This window comes from Carya illinoinensis, chromosome 9 (assembly GCF_018687715.1).
Source record: "Carya illinoinensis cultivar Pawnee chromosome 9, C.illinoinensisPawnee_v1, whole genome shotgun sequence".
NCBI classification, from domain to species: domain Eukaryota; kingdom Viridiplantae; phylum Streptophyta; class Magnoliopsida; order Fagales; family Juglandaceae; genus Carya; species Carya illinoinensis.
This window is the reverse complement of record NC_056760.1, coordinates 14,051,320-14,073,762: the sequence shown is the minus strand read 5'-3', so window position 1 is coordinate 14,073,762 and position 22,443 is coordinate 14,051,320. Positions and strand designations below refer to the sequence as shown.

The window sequence follows — 22,443 nt, the reverse complement described above, 5'->3', positions numbered from 1 at the left end:
GGTGCCTGGTGTGTGGGGGGAGATTTTAATGAAATATTATGGCATAATGAAAAAGTAGGAGGAAAAAGAAGAGCTGAAAGTCAGATTAATCTGTTCAGGGAAGCATTAGAGGACTGTGGTCTGGTTGATGTTGGATATAAGGGAAATGGATTTACCTGGTCTAATAAACATTCGGACCAATCATTTACAAAAGAAAGATTGGACAGGTTTGTGGTGAATAACAGATGGAAGTCTATTTTCAAGGAAGTGGAGGTGATGGCTCAAACAGGGAGATGCTCAGATCACTTGCCCATAGTAATCTCTACTGTTGATGAAGGGAATGGTAGAAGGAGGGGTTTTTTTCAGTTCAGGTTTGAGGCTTGTTGGTTGCAACAAGAAGAATGTGAGCAAGTGGTTAAAGAAGGGTGGAGGAAGAGTCTCTTAGCATCAGAACCTATACAACAAGTTCAAACCAGATTGCAGTGCTGTAGTCAGGCTTTATTATCATGCTTCAAAGGAAAGGATAAAAGAAGAGGAAAGGAAATTGAGCAGGTATCAAAGAAAATAAGGGAGATACAAGGGGATCTTTGTCAGAATAACATGGAGGAGTTGAAAAGATTGCAAGAGAAGGTGGGCTTGTTACTTGATCAGGAGGATGTGAAATGGAAGCAGCGTGCAAAGAGGAATTGGTACACTATGGGAGACAGAAACACCAGGTTTTTCCATGAGTGTGCTAATCAGAGAAGAAGAAGGAACAAGATTGTGTCAATATTGGATGGTCAATCTGTTCTAAGAGAAAAAGAAGAGGAAATTGCAGCAGCTTTCAGAGACCATTTTTCTATGGTTTATACTAGTGCACAACCATCTACTCAAGATATTCATGAAGGTGTAAAAGCTTTGGAGCCTAGGGTGTCATCTGGTATGAATAATTTTCTGGAAAGTACTTTTACAAGGAAGGAAGTTGAGGAAGCCATAAATATGATGGGGGCATTAAAAGCCCCGGGTCCTGATGGGTATGGGGCATGCTTTTTTCAAAAATTTTGGCATGTGGTAGGAAAGGAAGTAAGCAATGCTGTGTTGGGCTTTTTAAATGGGGGCAGATTGCAAGACTCGATAAATCAAACTTATATTGCTTTAATCCCAAAGGTTAATGAGCCAAGAAGTGTAAATGATTTCAGACTTATAAGTCTTTGCAATGTGTTTTATAAGATCATTGCAAAGACTCTTGCTAATAGACTGAAGAGGGTAATGGATGCCATTATTTCCAAATGTCAGAGTGCCTTTATTCCAGGGAGATTGATATCAGACAATGTTATCGCAGCCTATGAAATGTTACACTCGATGAAATGTAGACAAAATGGCAGAGTTGGAAGCATGGCAGTTAAATTAGATATTTCAAAGGCTTATGATAAGGTGGAATGGGATTATCTGGAGGCTGTTATGAAAAGACTGGGGTTTGGAGATAGATGGGTGGGTCTAATCATGAAGTGTATCTCATCAGTGTCTTATGCTACTCTTGTCAATGGTAAACCAGGTGACTTTATCTTTCCCACTAGAGGTTTGAGACAAGGAGATCCATTGTCTCCTTATCTTTTTCTTCCATGTGCAGAGGGCCTAAGTTCTATGCTTGAAAAAGCCCAAATCAGAGGTGATTTAAAAGGTGTTTCAGTGACTCGAGGGGGTTTCAAGCTGACACACTTGTTGTTTGCTGATGATTGCTTGATTTTTGGGAAGGCTACTTGGAAGGAATGGAAGACAATTAGTGGCATACTTGATACCTATGAGAAGGCATCTGGACAAAGCTTGAATAAGCATAAAACAACTGTTTTGTTCAGTCCTACAACTGGTGCAAAGATGAAAGGTGATATTATGAGGGACTGTGGGGCAAGAATTCAGAACAATTTTGAGAGATATCTTGGACTGCCAATAATGGTTGGTAGATCAAAATATCAAGCTTTTAATAGTGTGAAGGATCGAGTATGGAAAAAGCTAAGTAACTGGAAAAATCAGTTTCTCTCTCCTTCAGGAAAAGAGGTTCTCTTAAAGGCAGTTATACAGGCTATCCCTACATATTATATGAGTGTTTTCAAACTACCAAGGAAGTTATGTCATGAATTGGCAGCTCAAATGGCAAAATTTTGGTGGGGCTTCAAGCAGAAGGAAAACAAAATTCAGTGGAGGAAGTGGTCGAAGATGGGGTTATCAAAAAATTAGGGAGGTTTGGGTTTTAGGGAGGTAGAAGCTTTTAACAAGGCACTCCTTGCAAAACAGTGCTGGAAGGTTTTGATGAACCCTCAATCATTGGCTGCAGTGTTATTGAAAGATAAGTACTTTAGAAACACTGACTTGTTACATGCTACATTGGGTTTTAAACCTTCGTTTATGTGGAGAAGTCTGTGGGATTCATTGAGTTTGTTGAAAGAAGGGTTGGTATGGAGAGTTGGGAATGGTAAAAGTATAAAAATATGGGGAGACAGGTGGGTTCCAAAGGTTGTGACTTTTAAAATTCAATCTCCTATACAAATACTGAATGCTGAGGCCAGGGTGGAGGAATTACTTTCGGGTGAGAATGGAGGATGGAATGAGGGACTTATAAAGCAAGTATTTGATAAAGAAGAGGCTGCCATTGTTTGTAATCTACCTGTCAGTTTTTCCAAACTTCCTGATAAGCAGATCTGGGCCTTCTCAAAAAATGGTATATACAATGTTAAAAGTGCTTATCATGTTGAAGTAAATAAAAAAAGAAGAGAGGAAGGGGAGGTTTCAGAAAGTGCAGGGGACATGTGGAGGAAATTATGGCTGTTTAATATACCAGGGGTTACAAAGATCTTTGTTTGGAAGGCTATTACAAATTGTCTTCCAACAAAGAAAAATCTGTTTAAGAGAAAGGTTGTAAAATATGCTTTATGCCCAGTATGCAGAAAAGAGGATGAATCAATTTGTCATGCTTTGTGGAGTTGCAGTGGATCAGGGGATGTTTGGGCATGTGAGTGGAGTCCAGTGCAGAAATGGTCAGCTAATGAAAGAGACTTTTTTGAACTTTGGTCTGAATGGTCTTTGAGGTTGACTCAGGATCAAATGGAACTAATAGCTGTGGTGTTGAGAAGGATATGATTCAGGAGGAATGGTTGGGTCTTTGAAAATAGATTTGAAGGGCCTAATGATATATTTAGTCAAGCTGCAAATTGCTTGAGTGAATACCAACAGGCACAGGAGACACAGCAGGCACAACCAAAACAAAGCAATTCTCAATGCGGTAGAGCTCTACATTGGAAACCACCTGAAGGGGATACGGTGAAGGTAAACTGGGATGCAGCTCTAAAAGTGATGACAGAAAATGTGGAATGGGGGTGGTGATCAGAAACAAATGTGCTGATGTTTTAGCCTCGTTATGCAGTTGCAGATGGAATGTCTCAAACCCTGTAGTAGCAGAAGTTCATGCTCTTTGGAGGGCAATGAAATTATGTGAGGAATTGAAATTCAGTAAAGTGCAGTTGGAGGGAGATGCAAAGTCTGTGATCAATGCAGTTAATAATGCATAAGAGTGTTGGGAATGGCATGGTCAATTGATAGAGGATGTGAAGTCTGTTTTGAAGAATAGAAAGCAGTGGTCTGTTTTACATGTTAATAGAGTTTGTAATAGTGTTGCACATGATCTTGCAAAAAGTTCTTTATTTGTAGAGGAAGAAAGAGTCTGGATGGAAGATCATCTACAGGAGCTGTTAAAAGCTGTGAACTTTGATAAACTTTGTAACTCAGTTAACAAGTAAATTCAATATATGAGGTATTCTTTTCAAAAAAAAAAAAAACTATTCTAAATCTACTTGACTTATTAATTTGGATAGTTAGTTGAGATAAAATTAAAAATTAAATAAAATATTATTTTTTTAATAATATTATTATTTTAAGATTATAATTTAAATTATTTATTATATTTTATATAAAAATTTAAAAAATTATAATAATTAAATAAATTAAATTAAAATGAGTTAGAGGAATTCTTGAATCGGCTCCGATTTACATGTCTTGAAATCACTATAATATTAAAAAATATATTTTTTTAAGAAAACAAAAACTTCTTGTTTGTTCAAACTTCAATCGCTAAAGGCACGTGTGAACGTGGGACTGCCAACGTGAACGTGTTGGAAAGTCAAATCTGAAGCTGTCCTTGCGTACACATTTAACCACTGCTATTGAAAATTAATTTACATGATCTGAAAATATCTATTTTATAATAAAATATAATCTTATAATTTTATAAACTATATTAAATAATTATTTAGATAATGAGATGAAATAAAATAATTTTAGATAAAAATTAAAAGTTGAATAAAATATTATTAGAATATTATTTTTTAATAATATTATTATTTTTAAATTTAAAAAAGTTGAATTATTTATTATATTTTATGTAAAAACTTGCTAAAGTTATAATGATCAGATGAAATAAGATAAAATAAATTTTTAATATACTTTAAATACAAGTTAATTTATAAAAAAGCTTTTATATAATTTCTGGCTAGAGAATTTGGTAATATTATTAAAATATTATAAAAAAATTGAATAATTTTTTTATTAAGATGAAAGTTGAAAATTGAATAAAATATTATTAAAATATTATTTTTAATAATATTATTATTTTAAGATTTAAAAAAATTAAATTATTTATTATATTTTATGTTAAAAATTAAAAAAATTATAATAATTAGGTGGAATAAATTTAAATAAATTAAAATAAATTTAGTAACCAGGCCTAAATGAAAGTATTCAGCTTGCATTTTGAAATCACATAAAACCACTCCGTTGGCCCGATCTTAATACATACCAACCCTGTCCATGCCATCAGTTACAGAATTATTAATAGCTAACTAATGATGGGAATAGCTTATTCAACACGTCTTTATTTATTTATTTTTTAATATTGCGAAATATAGGAAGGGGAATTCAATCCAAGATCTCTCTTTCAAGGCTGCGTCTCAATATGCCATTTAAGCTATAGACTTTTGGCTCTAACACGTCTTTCTGACACATCATATAGAGTTGAAACTATCGACAATTCAACAGTACAACCATTCAGACTCTCTAAAATAATAACACAAATAAATAATATTAGGACTTGGTATATACATATAACGATTGACGTGTCAAATTAGTCTTATTCCTTCCGCGTGACAAAGTCTTCCACCACTATTTTATCTGTGTTGGTTGAGTCTAAACTCTGAACCCAATCCCCCAGGCCAATTCATACATATATATATATACCCTCACTGCATCTCTCTCCCCCACCAATTAATTCCTCTCAACGTACGTGGTTTTGCCCACCAAGCTTCAAAGCGTTTTCAGGTGATAAAGTAGAAACAATAATAACATTCATGGCGCTATCAACAATGTTCTGTAATCATCTTTCTTCTGCCGCTCAGTCTGGCATGGCCAGGAGTGTTTCCACGGCCTTGATATTTAACGTCCATCAAGAAGTAGTTCTCGATCGCCCAAAAGCTGCTGCAAAGCCCTCAAACCGGGCTTCACGTATGGCTGAATCACTCTCACACCTCCTTCACCTCCATGTTGAAGCGCCTCCTCGGACTAATCTTCTCCAATCCCATTGGAACTCTTACAGTGATGATCAAGATCATAAACACTCTACTCCAACTTACTCTCCCAAGGAGGTCATAGCTGAGAAGTGGCGTGAGATTCATGGCCATTGTTCCTCGGAGTGGGACTGTCTTTTGGACCCTCTTCACCCTTGGCTACGAAGGGAAATCGTCAAATATGGAGAATTTGCACAAGCAACCTATGATGCTTTTGATTTTGATTCTTTCTCAGAGTATTGTGGGAGCAGCCGCTACAGCCGTGATAGGTTGTTTGAGAAATTAGGCCTCACTGGAAATGGCTACACGGTCAAAAAGTATATCTACGCCATGTCACATATAGACATGCCTAGCTGGCTGGAGAGGTCACATTTGGTGGACACTACTTGGAGCAAAGATTCCAACTGGATGGGTTACGTGGCGGTGAGCGACGACGAGGAGACACGTCGGATTGGACGGAGAGATATTGTGGTGGCATGGCGTGGGACCGTGGCACCCTCGGAGTGGTACGAGGATATGCAAAGGAAGTTAGAGCCATATGGGCAAGGGGATGCTAAAGTTGAACATGGATTTCTTAGTCTTTACACTAGTAAGAATGAATCTACGAGGTACAACAAGTGTAGTGCCTCGGAGCAAGTCATGAAAGAAGTGACAAGGCTTGTGCAATGGTACAGGGAAAAGGGTGAAGAAGTTAGCCTCACTATCACTGGACATAGCTTGGGTGGTGCATTGGCTCTCCTCAATGCATACGAAGCAGCATCCACCATTCCAAACCTTGCTGTCAGCGTGATTTCCTTCGGTGCTCCGAGGGTTGGCAACATTGCTTTCCGAGATGAGCTCCACCAGTTGGGAGTTAAGACATTGAGGGTGGTAGTTAAGCAGGACATAGTTCCTAGGATGCCAGGGATTGTTTTGAATGAGAGTTTGCAGAAGTTCGATGAGATCACCGGGACATTGGATTGGGTTTACACCCATTGTGGAGCAGAATTGAAACTAGATGTTCGTTCTTCGCCTTTCCTCAAACGGGGATTCAATTTGCCTGGTTTCCATAGCCTAGAGACATACCTTCATCTTGTAGATGGATTTATTGATAGCTCCACAACATTTCGGTCGGATGCTAGGAGGGATATTGCTTTAGTGAACAAGGCATGTGACATGTTGGTGGATGAACTCAGGATCCCACATTTTTGGTACCAATTGGAAAACAAAGGATTGGTTCGTAATGCTCATGGTAGATGGGTAAAACCAACGAGAGATCCAGAAGACATACCTTCACCTAGTAGTGAACAATATGTCCATGCTCTTTCGCTTGGGACGCAAACACAAGATCATGATGTACTTAAAACACAATATGTTATATAAATTTATAAGCCCTCCTGTTCAACAAATCTTACATATTGGAAATCATCCAAGCTTCCTTGCATATATAACGTGAAGATGCATGGTCTAATAATATGTTGGCATAGATGATGATCACCTTGGATTTGCACGAGATTAGTGAGTTACCCACAATCAATTTCTGTGTGTGAGGTTTCAATAAATAAAAATTTTACGTGCATGCAGTCACTTTTAAATATTTTTTTGTGCACTTTAATAATGTAATTGGTTGAATATTAAAAAGAAAATTGATGCAGTTAATCACGTCAATAGAGTGTCTAAATAATACATAAAAATAACTATATGTGAAGTTATAAAACTATATGTAAAAATGACCATACATAAAAATGACTGTATGGTCATGTACATAGAATTATTGTTTAATAAAACTATAGGAGGTGACTTCTTTGCTAAAAAAAGAATCTTCTCTTCAAGAGAAATGTGCTTTGGGCAAGATTCTTAACCTAGATAACGTGAGGAAGCGAGGGGTTGTAGTGATCAATCGTTGTTGCACGTGTAAGAACGGGGAAACTGTTGATCACTTTGTACTGCATTGGGAAGTTGGTAGCATTGTATGGAACATGGTCTTTTGTTTGTTTGGGATGATTTGTCATGCCTCCTCGAGTGGTTAATCTCCTAGCATGTTGTTAGGATGGTTTGGTAGCCCTCAATGCGCACTATTGTGGAGAATGAGTATCGTGGTTATGTGGTGTATTTGTAGGAAAAAAAAAATGAGCAGAGTTTCAAAGATCGTGTAAGTTCTGAGGTAGAGCTCAAGTCTTCATGTCTTAAATTTGTTTGCATGGCAATACAACTCACCATGAATGCTTCTTTATGCAGCTATTTGCATAATAATATATCCCAAACAAACACTTCTTTATGCAGCTATATGCATGGTGTGCAGGGCGGTTGGCTCGCTAGCTGCACGCTCGCACGGGGAGGACAGGTTGGGGGTTGCTCAGCTCTCTGGTAATAATGCTGCTGTTATCTCAACTTTGTTATCCTGCCTTCTTGCCGTTGAGGCATTGATGGGGAAGAAGACCAACATTCAAAACGCCCCTCATTTGATGGGGCCAGCTGGAATTAAATGGGCAACATTAAGCACTGGAAGAGTAGAAGTTGCAGGAGCTAAAAGGAGAGGTGGGCCTCTATATTTGAAAGCATATGCCATTGCTGATATTTTAAGGACCTCAATCTACCATGTTGTGTCTGCTTTCCACGATGAGATGCTGAAGAGCGCTAAGTTGGGTCTTCTTGAGAAAGATTGGATCATCAGCGGCAAGCCTCTTTTTGGCTCCCGTGAACTCCTGCTGCATAATCTCCGTTTTTTCCTGGATTTCCAAGCGAACTAACTGCTGAATTGCCTGGGTTCAAATCATTAGCCCCTTTTTTTGATTTCCATTTTGCAGTTTTTGAACTTTCCTGTGAGGACATCACAAATAAAGAGGCGGTCTTGTTTGCAAATCCTGAGTGATAGGCTGAATACAGAGAGAGAATGTCGATTTTGCTTTAAAAAAAATCAGAGGAAAGTTCAATAGATTAAGCTGTATGATCTCTGAGTTCACACCTGAATTGACTGTATTAATATGTCCCTTAATGCTATTTTACTGATTCACACTTTTCAGCTCGCTCAAAAGGGCACAGACTGATGCATGGGTTGGGCAGCTACATCTTTACTTAGAAAGCAAGAGAAACCTAACTGAACTCTTGCAGTTTTCAAAACCAATAGAAAGGCAATGGAGCCGACATTGGAGGGGCAGCATAGAACATCAAAACTATCCTGATGAATTCGTTTCGTATGGACACGTGTTACTAATTTTCTTCCCTTTTAGTTGATAATACCAATACGTTTGCTAGTAATCATGTCAACTTTCTACAAATCGGAGAAGATGGTTGATGGTGCACTGAAAACAAAATCCATTATTGAACTATCTGTCCCTTGAGAATTTTTAGAGCTACACCCAATTAAAAAAAAAAAAAAAGCTAGTGTTGGACAATGGCTGTTTAATAGATGGGATTGTAACCAGTTTTTCCAACCAAATTTGGAGCTCTATTTGGGAGAAAATAACCACAAGGTGGAGAGAGAGAGAGAGGCTGGCTTTGTATGTGAACAAATTCTCTGGTGACGCTCTAGAGAGATGGTGGAGCTAAGTAGTGCAATGGGAGTTGCTCATAGTTTTGTGCAGTGTGAAGGAAAGAGACTGAAGCCAAGGAGTGACGCGCTTGTAGCTAATAGGGGTGTATTGATTAAGCCATGGCCCCTCAAATTGTCCACAAGGTGTTACCCTATTGCAAATTGTACTTTTTTTTTTCCTACTTTTTACTTTAAATATTTTTTTAATATGTTTAAATATTTATAAAAACTAAAAAAATAACCAATATAGCCACTTCATTGATCAGTAAGTAAAATAAAAAAATAAAAAATAAATATATAAACAATTAAAATAAAAAAATAAAATGAAAAGACATACTAACATTCTTCAAAACGTAAATAAGTCCAATGCCTATTAACCTTTTTCTCGTGGGCTTTCTGTTGGTAACCTCTACTTTATGCATATTTTTTTAATTTTAATTGAATTTTTTCATGTAAGTCTAGTTTTTCATACGAGTCCCAATGGGTCCTACACTATTCCTTGCGTGGCTTTCCATTCGGTTGACTATGCTTTAGCCATACTTTTAACTTTTGAATCATTACTTGTGTGTTTATATGAATTGCATTATTAAATTATTTAATTGACTATTTTTTACTTGTAAGTTATTGTAAACGATACGTTCTTTGCACCATTGATATGAAAGTATATATTTTATACCGACTTTTAAATATAATTTATATATATATATAGATATTAATAAATTAATATTATAAACTCAATGAAAAATAATAAAATTTCAAGAGATTGAGAGAGCGAGAGAGGAAATTCTTATTGATCTATATATCAAACTTATATCTTTCTTAAAGAATTTAACGATATATATAGGCGTACAAAGGGGGACTATGCTAGCTCACTATGCTAGCACTATGCATTTGACGACTAGATAAATGTGGTCATACAATTCAATATGGTTTACAACACTTCCCCTTTGGATGACCATATTTAAAGAATCTGTCTCGTTAAAACCTTGCCAAGGAAAAACCCTGTGGAAAAAAAAACCAATGGCGAAGGAAAAAGAGTACAGTATTCATGTGTATCGCCGAGTGCTTTAGGATTGCCTCATTAAAACCTTGCAAAGGAAAACCCAGTGGGATAAAACCTTAGCGAAGGAAAAAGAGTACAATCAGCACAAGTCTTCAAGACATTACTTCCCCTGAAAAGTGCATGATAACAGGTCTTCAAACCTCCGCATTCCAATGTTCTGCATAATCTTCTTAAATGTTGCAGTTGGTAATGCTTTAGTGAATAAATCTACCAGATTTTTACTTGACCGTACCTTCTTGATATTAATTTCAACTTTCTTCTTGTGTGTATCTGAAAGATAACTCGTATCTGTACATCCAACTAACTGTGGACTTGATCCATGTTGGTAAATTAATCACAACTGGATCTTTCTGCTCATCACTACTCTTCTGGAGTTGTACTCTTCTGGAGTTCTTGTAAATAATACAGTTAGTAGAGAATTCATCAACATTAAACCACTAACCTCATAAAAACGGTGGCCAGCCTTTTTAGATCAGACAAGCATCGCAGGCTTTTTCAACTCTTCTGTAGGTGTCAGGCGTGTTGTCAGGGGCCGCAGCTGTCAGACGTGCTATCAGGCGTGCTGTCAGGTGCCTCAGCTGTCAGGCGTGCTGTCAGGCGCCGCAGAGCTATGAAGCTATATTTCGTCTCTTTTCTCTTGCTTCACGAGAGATAATTTTCTCTATAAAAGAGATATTCAGCTCATCTTCATTCGCATCTCATCTTCTTCACTTTTCTGTAATCATACTGCATTTTACTCTGCAATTTCTTTCTGCATTTTTACTCTGCAATGGCTCAGCGATCTTCTCGTGGCCAATATATGAGGTACTCTGCACCTAGTTCATCAGCTGTACCTGCTACTACCACAGGTGCTATCATGCAATGTAATGATCTGACTCATAGGGCAGATAATGAAGCTATCTATGAGCTTGTGAGTCTCGGTACCCGATACTCATCATCCATTGTTGCATTTTCTCAGCGACTGCAATCCAGAACTTGTGGAGTTGACTATCTCCACGAGAATATTGCTATACTTCAGCGACTTCTTCTGGAGTCCAACATGAAGATAGAATCAATAAAGAAAGAGAATAGGAATTTAAAATCTTTGCTTAAATCTTCTTTTCGATTGCCCACCGCTTTAGATAGGGATGACATGCAGATTCTTGAAGAACAAGAGCATTTGAAGAATGAGGCAAAGAGTCTTAAATTTCTGTAATTCTTGCTTCAAGATAATAAAATAATATTTCACAAATATTCATATTTGTGTTTCTATCTTCTGGTAGATTTCTGTGTGCTCATTTTTTATTTCTTCTTTAATAATGCACACTTCATATTAAACCCATAATATGAATCTGAAATACTAATTGTATTAAAAGATGGTATTTCATGACTAATAACATCATCCATCTTCCCCTTGAAGCCGCAAGGGTTTCAGATTTATATTTCAAATATGTGCAGTTTTCATGAGCTCTTCTGGAGCCTTAATGACATTTAAAACATAAACTGCAATAATAGCTTGTTTCCATTTGCGTTTGGATTGCTTTAGATCATATAAGGATCTTTGAAACTTGATAGAATACATATTTCTTGATGCATTCAGATTAGAAGTTTCAGGCATTTTCTATCCTTTAGGGATTTTCATACATATATCATGATCCAATGATCCATATAAATATGCAGTTAATCATGCATATCCAAACTCTCGATAACTTTCAAGCTAATAAAAATTTTAATATGATTTCAACCACTTTAAAATCATATTAATATTGTTTCTTCGAGAAACTAACTTGTGATCACATTTTCATATTAAAAGCTTCATGCTTTTTATATCATGTATATAAATATCCACTGATATTTAACAAAAATCACCTCTTTAGGTGTTTGGACTTCAAGTCCATATTTATCACATTTCACTTAGTGATATCAATTCTGCAGGAATTGAGAAACTGACTCGTGATTTATATATCACATTTTTATTTCTTTTATATAAATACCCACTGATATTCAACAAGCATCACCTCTTTTAGGTGTTTGGACTATAAGTCCCGATGCATCATATTTTACTAGTGAATCAATTCTGCAGGAATTGTTTCTTTCAAATTTGGCCAATATTTTACGTCGTATTCTTCGACGATTCTTGATTTACTTTCATCATTACTTCTGGTAATGTCAATTGCCATCTCATATGGAAATACGTTGTCGACAACAATTTTATTTCTATCCATAATTTCTCCATTATTCATGAAATGTAACGAGATCTCGTTATTTTCAGGTACCTGTCCCTCTTCAAGGGAAGACATTTTCATGATAAACCTCTTCAGGAGGCACTCTTCAGGAGATTTGTACTCTTCAAGAGTTTATATAGGAGAATTTTATACAGAAAATCTGGATGGACTTTATTGCTTGTTTCGTGGGTATGGCCTCTTCAGGAGCACCAATTATTTGTGTCTTTCTCTTTTTGAGATGCTCTATCTTTTGTATCAATAAGTCTCACATGCCTTTAGACATGTCTTATGTTCATTAGACTGCTGAATTTCTTTATTGTCCTTCAGGGACTTCAATCCTCGTTGGGATTTTAGCAGCTCGAATATGAGACATTTTTATCTTATTGTATCCATAATTTAATTATCATATGAACTTCTGGCTCACATATGATAATCAAGATAACGTCGAATTATTTCATCTTATTTGCTTCTGACAAATTTTTCTTTCCACTTCTGGTGGTAAGACTTTATAGTAAAAGAATCTTCTGGTTCTTTTATGGACGTCCATATGAAAATCATTCGACTTATCGTAATTGATTTTGGATGATCAAGATAACCATGAAAAGATACAAATATTTTGAATCATATCACTTTTTGATGCATCATAATATTTGATTCAATAATTGTATAATATCATCTCAAAGAGAAAGTTTATAACTTTTCCAATACGAGCTTCTGGCTCGAAAAGATATTCATTATCATGTTCAATCTCTTAGTTTCTTTGAATGAAACGCATCATTATATTCACTTCAGGGAATAGAATGATATAAATTCATTATCATTCACTGCAAGGAATGATGTAGATCTAGTAAGACGTGACTAATGATTTTCATCAAAAGCTCATTATTTTTGCTCAGTCACTGAAAGACCTGATACAAATTTAGAATATATTGTGAACGTTTGAATTTCATATTGCTACTTCAGGAGCACACTCAATATTGCTACTTCAGGAGCACATTCGAGACGTTCATTCAAATATATATTCTTTTCACAATTTTAATTATGCAACTTCAGGTACATAAATCATAATGAGTTTTGGTATATGTATCACTCATTTAAATTATGAGGTACTCAATAAATTATTGATTTAGAGCGATCCTTCAGGGATGCTCCATTTCCATTCTAAGATAAATTATATCATCAATAATTCATAACAAGTACAAAAATAATAAATAAAACTTGTATCTGAACTATGTGAATAAAACTATTCACAGATATAATTGATATGTAAATTATGGAAATTTTAATTCACCAATATTTACTTTAAAGATTTCAAATGATATATTGAGAAACTTACTTGAAATAGAAGATTACTATCTTCAGTATCATCTGAACCTTCGTGCACTGTAAAAATTAGTAAGATTGAAAAAAAAAATCACAGTACATAGCTCCTGTCTGTAAAACTAAAATTATTAGTCAAACATGACAAGTTAATCATAAAAAAAATTTACTTCTATCTCTTATAAAGAGGAGACCAGTCAACTATTATTACAATAATAGTTGTAATCACTTACCAAACCCAAAATCTCGTGACTCAAATTCATCCACCATAAGCACCCACCAACAATAATAGTTGTAATCACTTACCAAACCCAAAATCTCGTGACTCAAATTCATCCACCATAAGCACCCACCAACCTATTTTTATTTTATTTTATTTTATTTTATTTTATTTTATTTTATTTTAAAGATAGTTGGTAAGCTTATCTTATCAAGCTAATGGACCCCCTACTAAACGTGTGAAGACGAAAATAATAGCATCAACCTATAAATTAAATTTTCTTTCTTTGACTAGTTAGCATGCTATTAATATTTTGCAATACTTTTATCGTCTTCCACGTGTTTCCGGTTTTGATGGCTCAGGAGAGAGAAAATGTATTTCAGGCTCTTCCACCATCACCGTTGGATTTCCTAGACGTTCGTGTCGCCGATTAATCACTGGACATAGACCTATAGCTCAAGATCTGTCGAAATCCACCACTCTCTCTCCTTCTACTCTGTTTCGAAACCAACAAAATCCTTCTCGAATCCCCACTTGCCAGAAAAACACCATCCATTTTCGTGTATACTAATGGTAGTTTTCGGACTTGAAGTCGCGATAGACGATGCCCATGCAGCCCAGACCACAGAAGCCAGTTTTGATCATAAAAAAAAACTTCATGGAAATCAGTAAGCTCAAGGCCGGACAGCCATGGTCAGAGAGGATCTCAGTGCACAAATCGGGATCATCGAATGAAAATATTTCCGGTGAAGCAGATGCGTGGCCGACGGCAACATCACCTTCTACAGGAAATTCTCTGGAAAATTCTCTTGCGGCGGCTGAGATTCAACACGGTCGGGTTGAAGTGACGGCTGTAGATGAAGAATTCGCGGTCGGGGCCGAGCTCCCCTGTGAACATACGGCTCAGGGTCTCCGGCTCCATCACAGTGAAGGTAGCCGAGGCCTCGATGGACATGTTCACGCCTCCATGCTCGCCGAATTCGTGGCGAGCAGCAGCTAACGTAGCTGCCGGATCATCCCACGTAGATGCCGCAGACAGCATTTGTTTCTTTGCGGTGAGGATATTGTCGCCGCCGAAGTCATCGGACCTGGTATGTTTCTTGTCGGAGATGGCAAAGCCTGGGGTTTTGCTTTGCTTTGGAGGATTTCGCTTGCTTTGATATCTCTGCAGCTGTAAAGAAAGGGTTGGCAGCCGTGGTCATGGCACCTATATGCGACGCACCGAGGAAAACGAACGCGAATTCTGGCGTGTTGGGTAGCAAGAGCATGACAACGTCTCCCTTCCCAACACCGAGCTTGTTGAGGCCGGAAGCGACCTTGCGCGTGGTGAGCTCGACATCATAGTACGTGTACACCTTGCCGGTCGAACCATTTATCAAACAAGGGCGCGAGCCGACCTTCGATATATTCTCAAAGCAATATGTGTGCAGAGGGAGATGTTTGGGAATGTAAATGTCAGGGAGTTTCGATCGGAAAACCATCCCTCCTGGCTGCTCTGTCTGGATAGACATAAGGACTGCCAGGAAAAGAGAAGAAAAGCAAATAAATGTTGGGTCTTGTTGCTGGTAAGAGGGGAATGCTAGCTAGGGGTCTTGGTTTCAGCCATGTTGTTGGTTTTGGATATTGCAGATGGCAGACGAGTATTGAGAACTGAAGAGAGAGTTTTGTAGCTCAAATCGGTCATGGCAGCATAACCGTTGCATCTGGGTTCGGGAGCACAGTGAACTCATACGGGTTCCACTTCTTGCTTTTCTTACCGGCCCAAGTGTCGAGCTGTGGGCTCGATCTGCGTGGTCGTGGTCTGTTCCGATCGTTTAGATATTCCTCGACGCAATCCTGGGAGCCTCGTTCCATGATGAGGATTGTGTATTGGCCATCTCTCTTTCTCTCAGTTTGGGAAAATCAGAGGCATGGCTCCCGCGTAGCAAACGAAGCTCCTATGGGGACTTTGTGAGGATTATAGTGGGTTTTGATACTAGTTACTTCTCAATCTCTCATTAGAAACCCATACCCAATTTTGACGAGGATTAGAGAAACCAGAGAGACGAGAAATGGGAGCTGGGGTGAGGAAGAATTTTTCTCGCATCGTGCTGATAACGTATTATAAACTCAATGAAAAATAAGAGAATTTCAAGAGATTGAGAGAGCGAGAGAGGAAATTCTTATTGATCTATATATCAAACTTATATCTTTCTTAAAGAATTTAACGATATATATAGGCGTACAAAGGGGGACTATGCTAGCTCACTATGCTAGCACTATGCATTTGACGACTAGATAAATGTGGTCATACAATTCAATATGGTTTACAACAATTAAGATATTATAAAAAAATTTGAATTGTTATCTCTAATCCAAATTACTTGTATTTACGTGGTCAACATGATTTAAATGTATTAAAATTTGAAGTTATTAAGCGTGGTTCCCACTTCCCACTTCCTAGCATTTCCTTACCATCATAATTTGACTTTGAACTACTCATACAATTACACGCGGTAGCCTTGAATTGGACTTTGACTTTTATGCAGTTTTACAGCATCAACATTCATCTATGTCTATACATATGCAAAATTATCTCTTTTATATATCTATTTTATCATTTAAATAAAATTTTTATATTAATTTATATAATTAAAATAATAATAAAATATAATATTTTATTATTTTAAAAGAAAGAAAAATAATAGAGACTATGTTAGAAGAGAAAAAAAGAATAAATAAAATATATTTAAAAAAATAATAAATATATAAAAATATAAAATTACTGTTTATAACCAATTAAATATTTAAAGATGGATAATTTAACGTAGTTAAATTTATATTGACTTTATATATATATGAATGCTCTAGCTTGACATCCGTGCACGCAATAATTAGTCTTCCGTACCACCTGGTCTACAGCCACAGCTGGCATCCGCAAGTTGATTTTGTATGTTTTTTTATAAAAAGAAACTTTTTCTTTCATATATTTTTTAATATTTTTAAATATTATAAAAAAATTTATAATATTATTAAAAAAAATAATATTATATAACACATCATCATTTCACTTATATTTTATTATATATGATGTGACATATTTATTATATTTTAATAATTAAAAAATATGTAATAAATAATTAATTATTAATGATAAATATACCACTTCTTATTTAATAAGATACAAATAAGATACTAATATAATATATAAAATTTTTCTTAAAAAAGACTCAGCTGGAGCTACCAACCATTAGAGTAATATTTTCTGTTTATTATTTCTCTTTATTTTCAGTTTGGTTTTTTTTTTTTATTTTTTAATATTTGATGAACCGCACCGTCACTTATTGATGTATTTTTGGTGAATCTTCAATAAAGATAGTGTGGGCCCGAGTTTTTTTGAACCGAACCGATCCACTAATTATTTTGTATGACCGCCGTCTCACCGCATTGTATATTTGACTTTCATTTAAATAAAATATTTTGCAATTCTGTAAATATATATTACCAGACTACATAAATTTTGTGTTGGTGTGTAATTAATTTCGTTTTTACGACTTAGGACCAAAAAAATATGGACAAAAATGATGTGTTATGTCAAAGCTAACACGTAGAGTTACGAAAATTCCCAGAGAAATCCTTTGTATTCTAATTTGACTGAAGTGAAAGACTTTGTTTAATTAATTAAGAAAGAAAGATCCCCAATGGGTTTCACGTGAGAGGCTCCCACCAATAGATGAATATATAATAAAAAAAGGGGTTATTTTAAACTCGTGATTAGTTTACGTAATCGTTAAATTAGTCAAACGTGTAGAATGTTGGAGATAAATTAATAAACAAAGGGCCTCTTGCTCTCGTTACATAAATATAGAAGCCCGTCACTTTCTCAACTATATTTTAATATGTGATTTAAAATTTGTGGGATAGTGTATGCTGAAACGTATTGATCTAATTTCGATAGGGTCAACATCAAGCACACATTTTTTTAGGGAAAATCTAATTGTAAGTACAACTATATATTAATATGTGTATCAATTTAATGTGATTGATCAAAAAATAAATTTTATTAAAAATAGTGATAATTTAAATTTTAAATATGAAATAATCAGTATTGGTACGTAAATTAGTATGCGGCTTTATTTGTATGTAATAAAACTCTATTTTTTACCTTTGTTTGTGTAAATTTCGTAGGAAAATTTAGTATAAAATGATAAAAATTTTATATATAGTCATTTTTACGTACTCTTTTACGCATTCTATTGATGTGATTGATTGTGTATTAAAAAAAATTAATTCAGCTAATCATATTAGTAAAGTAGGTAAAGAGTATATAAAAGTGACTGTATGTAATATTACTCATAAAATAAACTTACAAATAGAATAAAGAAAAATTGATTAACCCACAAGTAAGACATCAAGATTTTTATGTAAAAAAACTTTTTAAATATGAAGGAAAAAACCACGAGAGCTAATTCAATTAAAACTTTAATGGTTAACAATGATAGACTGATAAATTGTCTTCTCTAACATAATCTCTAGAAACTATCGGTACATGATCAAGAATATCTATATTATTAGATCATCAAATGTATAAGTGGATCACAATCGAAACAACAAAAAAGATCTTACAAAATGGATATTAGCAACAAGTAAACGGGAATGAATATCAATTATTAGAATACGTTTAGATGTTGAGATGTGTTAAATTATGAATATATTAAATAATAATATTTTGTAGATCTCATTAAAATAATTTAACCTTTTTAAGTTATGATTCAGATCTCAATCTCAAACTCAACTAACTATTTCAAATTTATTTGGCTTATCGATTTGGATAGTGAGTTGAAATAAAAATTAAAAATTAAATAAAATATTATTTTTTTAATAATAATATTATTATTTTGATATTAAAATTTAAATTATTTATTATATTTTATATAAAAATTTAAAAAATTATAAAAATTAGATAAAATAAATTAAAATAACTCAGTGGAACTCTTGAACCGGCTCCGATTTACATGTCATGAAATCATTATTATATTAAAAAATACATTTTTTTAAGAGAACAAAAACTTCTTGTCTGTTTCAACCCCTAAAGGCACGTGTAAACGCGGGACTGCCAATGTGAACGTGTTGAAAGTAAAATCTGAAGATGTCCTTACCTACAATTTAACCACTGCTTCGTAAAAATATTTCATATGATCTGAAAATATTTATTTTATAATAAAAAATAATTTTATAATTTCCTGACTTATATTAAAAAATTATTTAGATAGTAAGATAAAATAAAATAATTTTAGATAAAAATTAAAAATTAAATAAATTATTATTAGAATATTATTTTTTAATATTAATATTATTATTTTTAAATTAAAAAATTATAATAATAAAATGAAATAAGATGAAATGATTTTTTAATTAAATTGTTTAGAATTTCTTTTATTATTAACCGAAAGTATTCTGCTTGCTGAAATTACATAAAACCCCTTTGTTGGCCCGATCTTATTATATACCATCCCTATCCATGCCACATTGCCATCGGTTACAGAATTATTAATAGGCTAACTACCGATCGATGGGAATAGCTTATTCAACACGTCCTTCTGACTGAAACTATCGATAATTCAACAGTACAACCATCCAAACTCCTTCAAATAATAACAAATAATAAAAAAAATTTATACACATTATATCATATTACCATCTCACCTATATCTTATTAAATAAAATATAATATATTTACCATCCCAGTCCTAATGAATAATATTTCGACTTGGTATATATATATATATTACACGATTGACATGTCAAATTTGTCTTATTCCTTCCGCGTGACAAAGTCGTCCACCACTATTTTATCTGTGTTGGTTGAGTCTAAACTCTGAACCCAATCCCCAAGGCCAATTCATACATATATATATATATATATACCCTCACTGCATCTCTCTCCCCCACCAATTAATTCCTCTCCACGTGCGTGGTTTTTGCCCACCAAGTTTCAAAGCGTTTTCAGGTGATAAAGTAGAAACAATAATAACATTCATGGCGCTATCAACAATGATCTGTAATCATCTTCCTTCTGCCGCTCAGTCTGGCATGGCCAGGATTGTTTCCACGTCCTTGATATTTAATGCCCATCAAGAAGTAGATCTCGATCGCCCACCAGCTGCTGCAAAAACCTCAAACCGGGCTTCTCGTCTGGCTGAATCACTCTCACACCTCCTTCACCTCCATGTTGAAGCGCCTCCTCGGACTAAACTTCTCCAATCCCATTGGAACCCTTACAGTGATGATCAAGATCAGAAACACTCTACTCCAACTTACTCTCCCAAGGAGGTCATAGCTGAGAAGTGGCGTGAGATTCATGGCCACTGTTCCTCGGAGTGGGACTGTCTTTTGGACCCTCTTCACCCCTGGCTCCGAAGGGAAATTGTCAAATATGGAGAATTTGCACAAGCAACCTATGATGCTTTTGATTTTGATTCTTTCTCTGAGTATTGTGGGAGCAGCCGCTACGGCCGTGACAGGTTGTTTGAGAAATTAGGCCTCACTAGAAACGGCTACACGGTCAAAAAGTATATCTACGCCATGTCACATATAGACATGCCTAACTGGCTGGAGAGGTCACATTTGGTAGACACTACTTGGAGCAAAGATTCCAACTGGATGGGTTACGTGGCGCTGAGCGACGACGAGGAGACACGACGGATTGGACGGAGAGATATCGTGGTGGCGTGGCGTGGCACCGTGGCACCCTCGGAGTGGTACGAGGATATGCAAAGGAAGTTAGAGCCATACGGGCAAGGGGATGCTAAAGTTGAACATGGGTTTCTTGGTATATACACTGGTAAGAATGAATCTACGAGGTACAACAAGTGTAGTGCCTCGGAGCAAGTCATGAAAGAAGTGACAAGGCTTGTGCAATGGTACAGGGAAAAGGGTGAAGAAGTTAGCCTCACTATCACTGGACATAGCTTGGGTGGTGCATTGGCTCTCCTCAATGCATACGAAGCAGCATCCACCATTCCAAACCTTACTGTCAGTGTCATTTCCTTCGGTGCTCCGAGAGTTGGCAACATTGCTTTCCGAGATGAGCTCCACCGGTTGGGAGTTAAGACATTGAGGGTGGTAGTTAAGCAGGACATAGTTCCTAGGATGCCAGGGCTTGTTTTGAATGAGAGTTTGCAGAAGTTTGATGAGGTCACCGGGACATTGGATTGGGTTTACACCCATTGTGGAGCAGAATTGAAACTAGATGTTCGTTCTTCGCCTTTCCTCAAACGGGGATTCAATTTGCCTGGTTTCCATAGCCTAGAGACATACCTTCATCTTGTTGATGGGTTTCTTGATAGCTCCACAACATTTCGGTCGGATGCTAGGAGGGATATTGCTTTAGTGAACAAGGCATGTGACATGTTGGTGGATGAACTCAGGATCCCACATTTTTGGTACCAATTGGAAAACAAAGGATTGGTTCGTAATGCTCATGGTAGATGGGTAAAACCAACGAGAGATCCAGAAGACATACCTTCAGGTAGTAGTGAACAAGATGTCCATGCTCTTTCGCTTGGGACGCAAACACAAGATCATGATGTACTTGAAACACAATATGTTATATAAATTTATAAGCCCCCCTGTTCAACACATCTTAGATATTGGAAATCAACCAAGCTTCCTTGCATATATAACGTACGTGAAGATGCATGCGCTCATAATATGATGGCATATATGATGATCACCTCAGATGTGCGCGAGATTAATTAGTAACCCACAATCAATTCTCTTTACAAGTGAGATGTTTTAATAAATAAAAATTTTATGTACAATTATTTTTATATATTTTATTAATATGATTAAAAAAGTATTAAAAAAATTAATGTAGTTAATTATTTTAATAAAATATGTAAAAAAATATATAAAAATAACTGTATATATCATTACTGTTTAATAAAATTATGGGCGGTGACCTCTTTGCTGAAGAAAAGAATCTTCTCTTAAAGAGAAACGAGAAAGTGTAATGGGCTCCACGTACAAAATAGGCGAATTGAATTAAGTAGAAGTATTAAAAGAAGAGAGGGGTGGGCTTAAAAGGAAAGTAGGAAAGGTGGGCCGATTAGTAAAAGAAGAGCCGGATCATCCTTGCTCAGAGGAGGGAGGGTTTTAAAGCCGAAAGCCTGAGAACAATATAAAACTAGAAAGAAAAATAATTCTCTATCTTATCCTCCAATCATATTTGTTATGCCAAATATTTTAACAGATTGTCATTTAAATGATTGAAAAAAATCAGCTATTTGAATTTTGCTACATCAGAAAATGTGACTGAGAATGATAAAATTCAGGATTGAAGAGTAGCCAAGTTCAATTAGAAAAATTCTCACTCTTTTTAACAACCTAATAATCGTTATAAGATCCAACTCGAAAAATTGAGACGTTGTTCGTCAACATAAGAACCAACTCAATGAGATTCTTAAGCCCAACTTGCGTTCGACTAAAAACTAAACGAACAATACTTGACTACCCACTACTCACTCAAACTCGACTCGTTTACACCCATAAACTGTATAAGCACCCCCTCATACTAA

General features: G+C 35.6%; 2 protein-coding genes across 2 annotated transcripts; both read left to right on the top strand.

Annotated features, from left to right (window-relative positions):
* Nucleotides 1–5,214: 5,214 nt before the first annotated feature.
* Nucleotides 5,215–6,960, top strand: LOC122275538 (phospholipase A1-Igamma1, chloroplastic-like). The gene has a single exon (XM_043084634.1). The coding sequence runs from the start codon at nt 5,352–5,354 to the stop codon at nt 6,927–6,929; it is 1,578 nt and encodes a 525-aa protein (XP_042940568.1). The 5' UTR covers nt 5,215–5,351; the 3' UTR covers nt 6,930–6,960.
* A 12,840-nt stretch (nt 6,961–19,800) lies between these two features.
* On the top strand, nt 19,801–21,559 carry LOC122277223 (phospholipase A1-Igamma1, chloroplastic-like). Its single transcript, XM_043087149.1, has one exon. It carries the CDS (start codon nt 19,904–19,906, stop codon nt 21,479–21,481), a length of 1,578 nt encoding a protein of 525 aa, XP_042943083.1. The 5' UTR covers nt 19,801–19,903; the 3' UTR covers nt 21,482–21,559.
* Nucleotides 21,560–22,443: the final 884 nt, after the last annotated feature.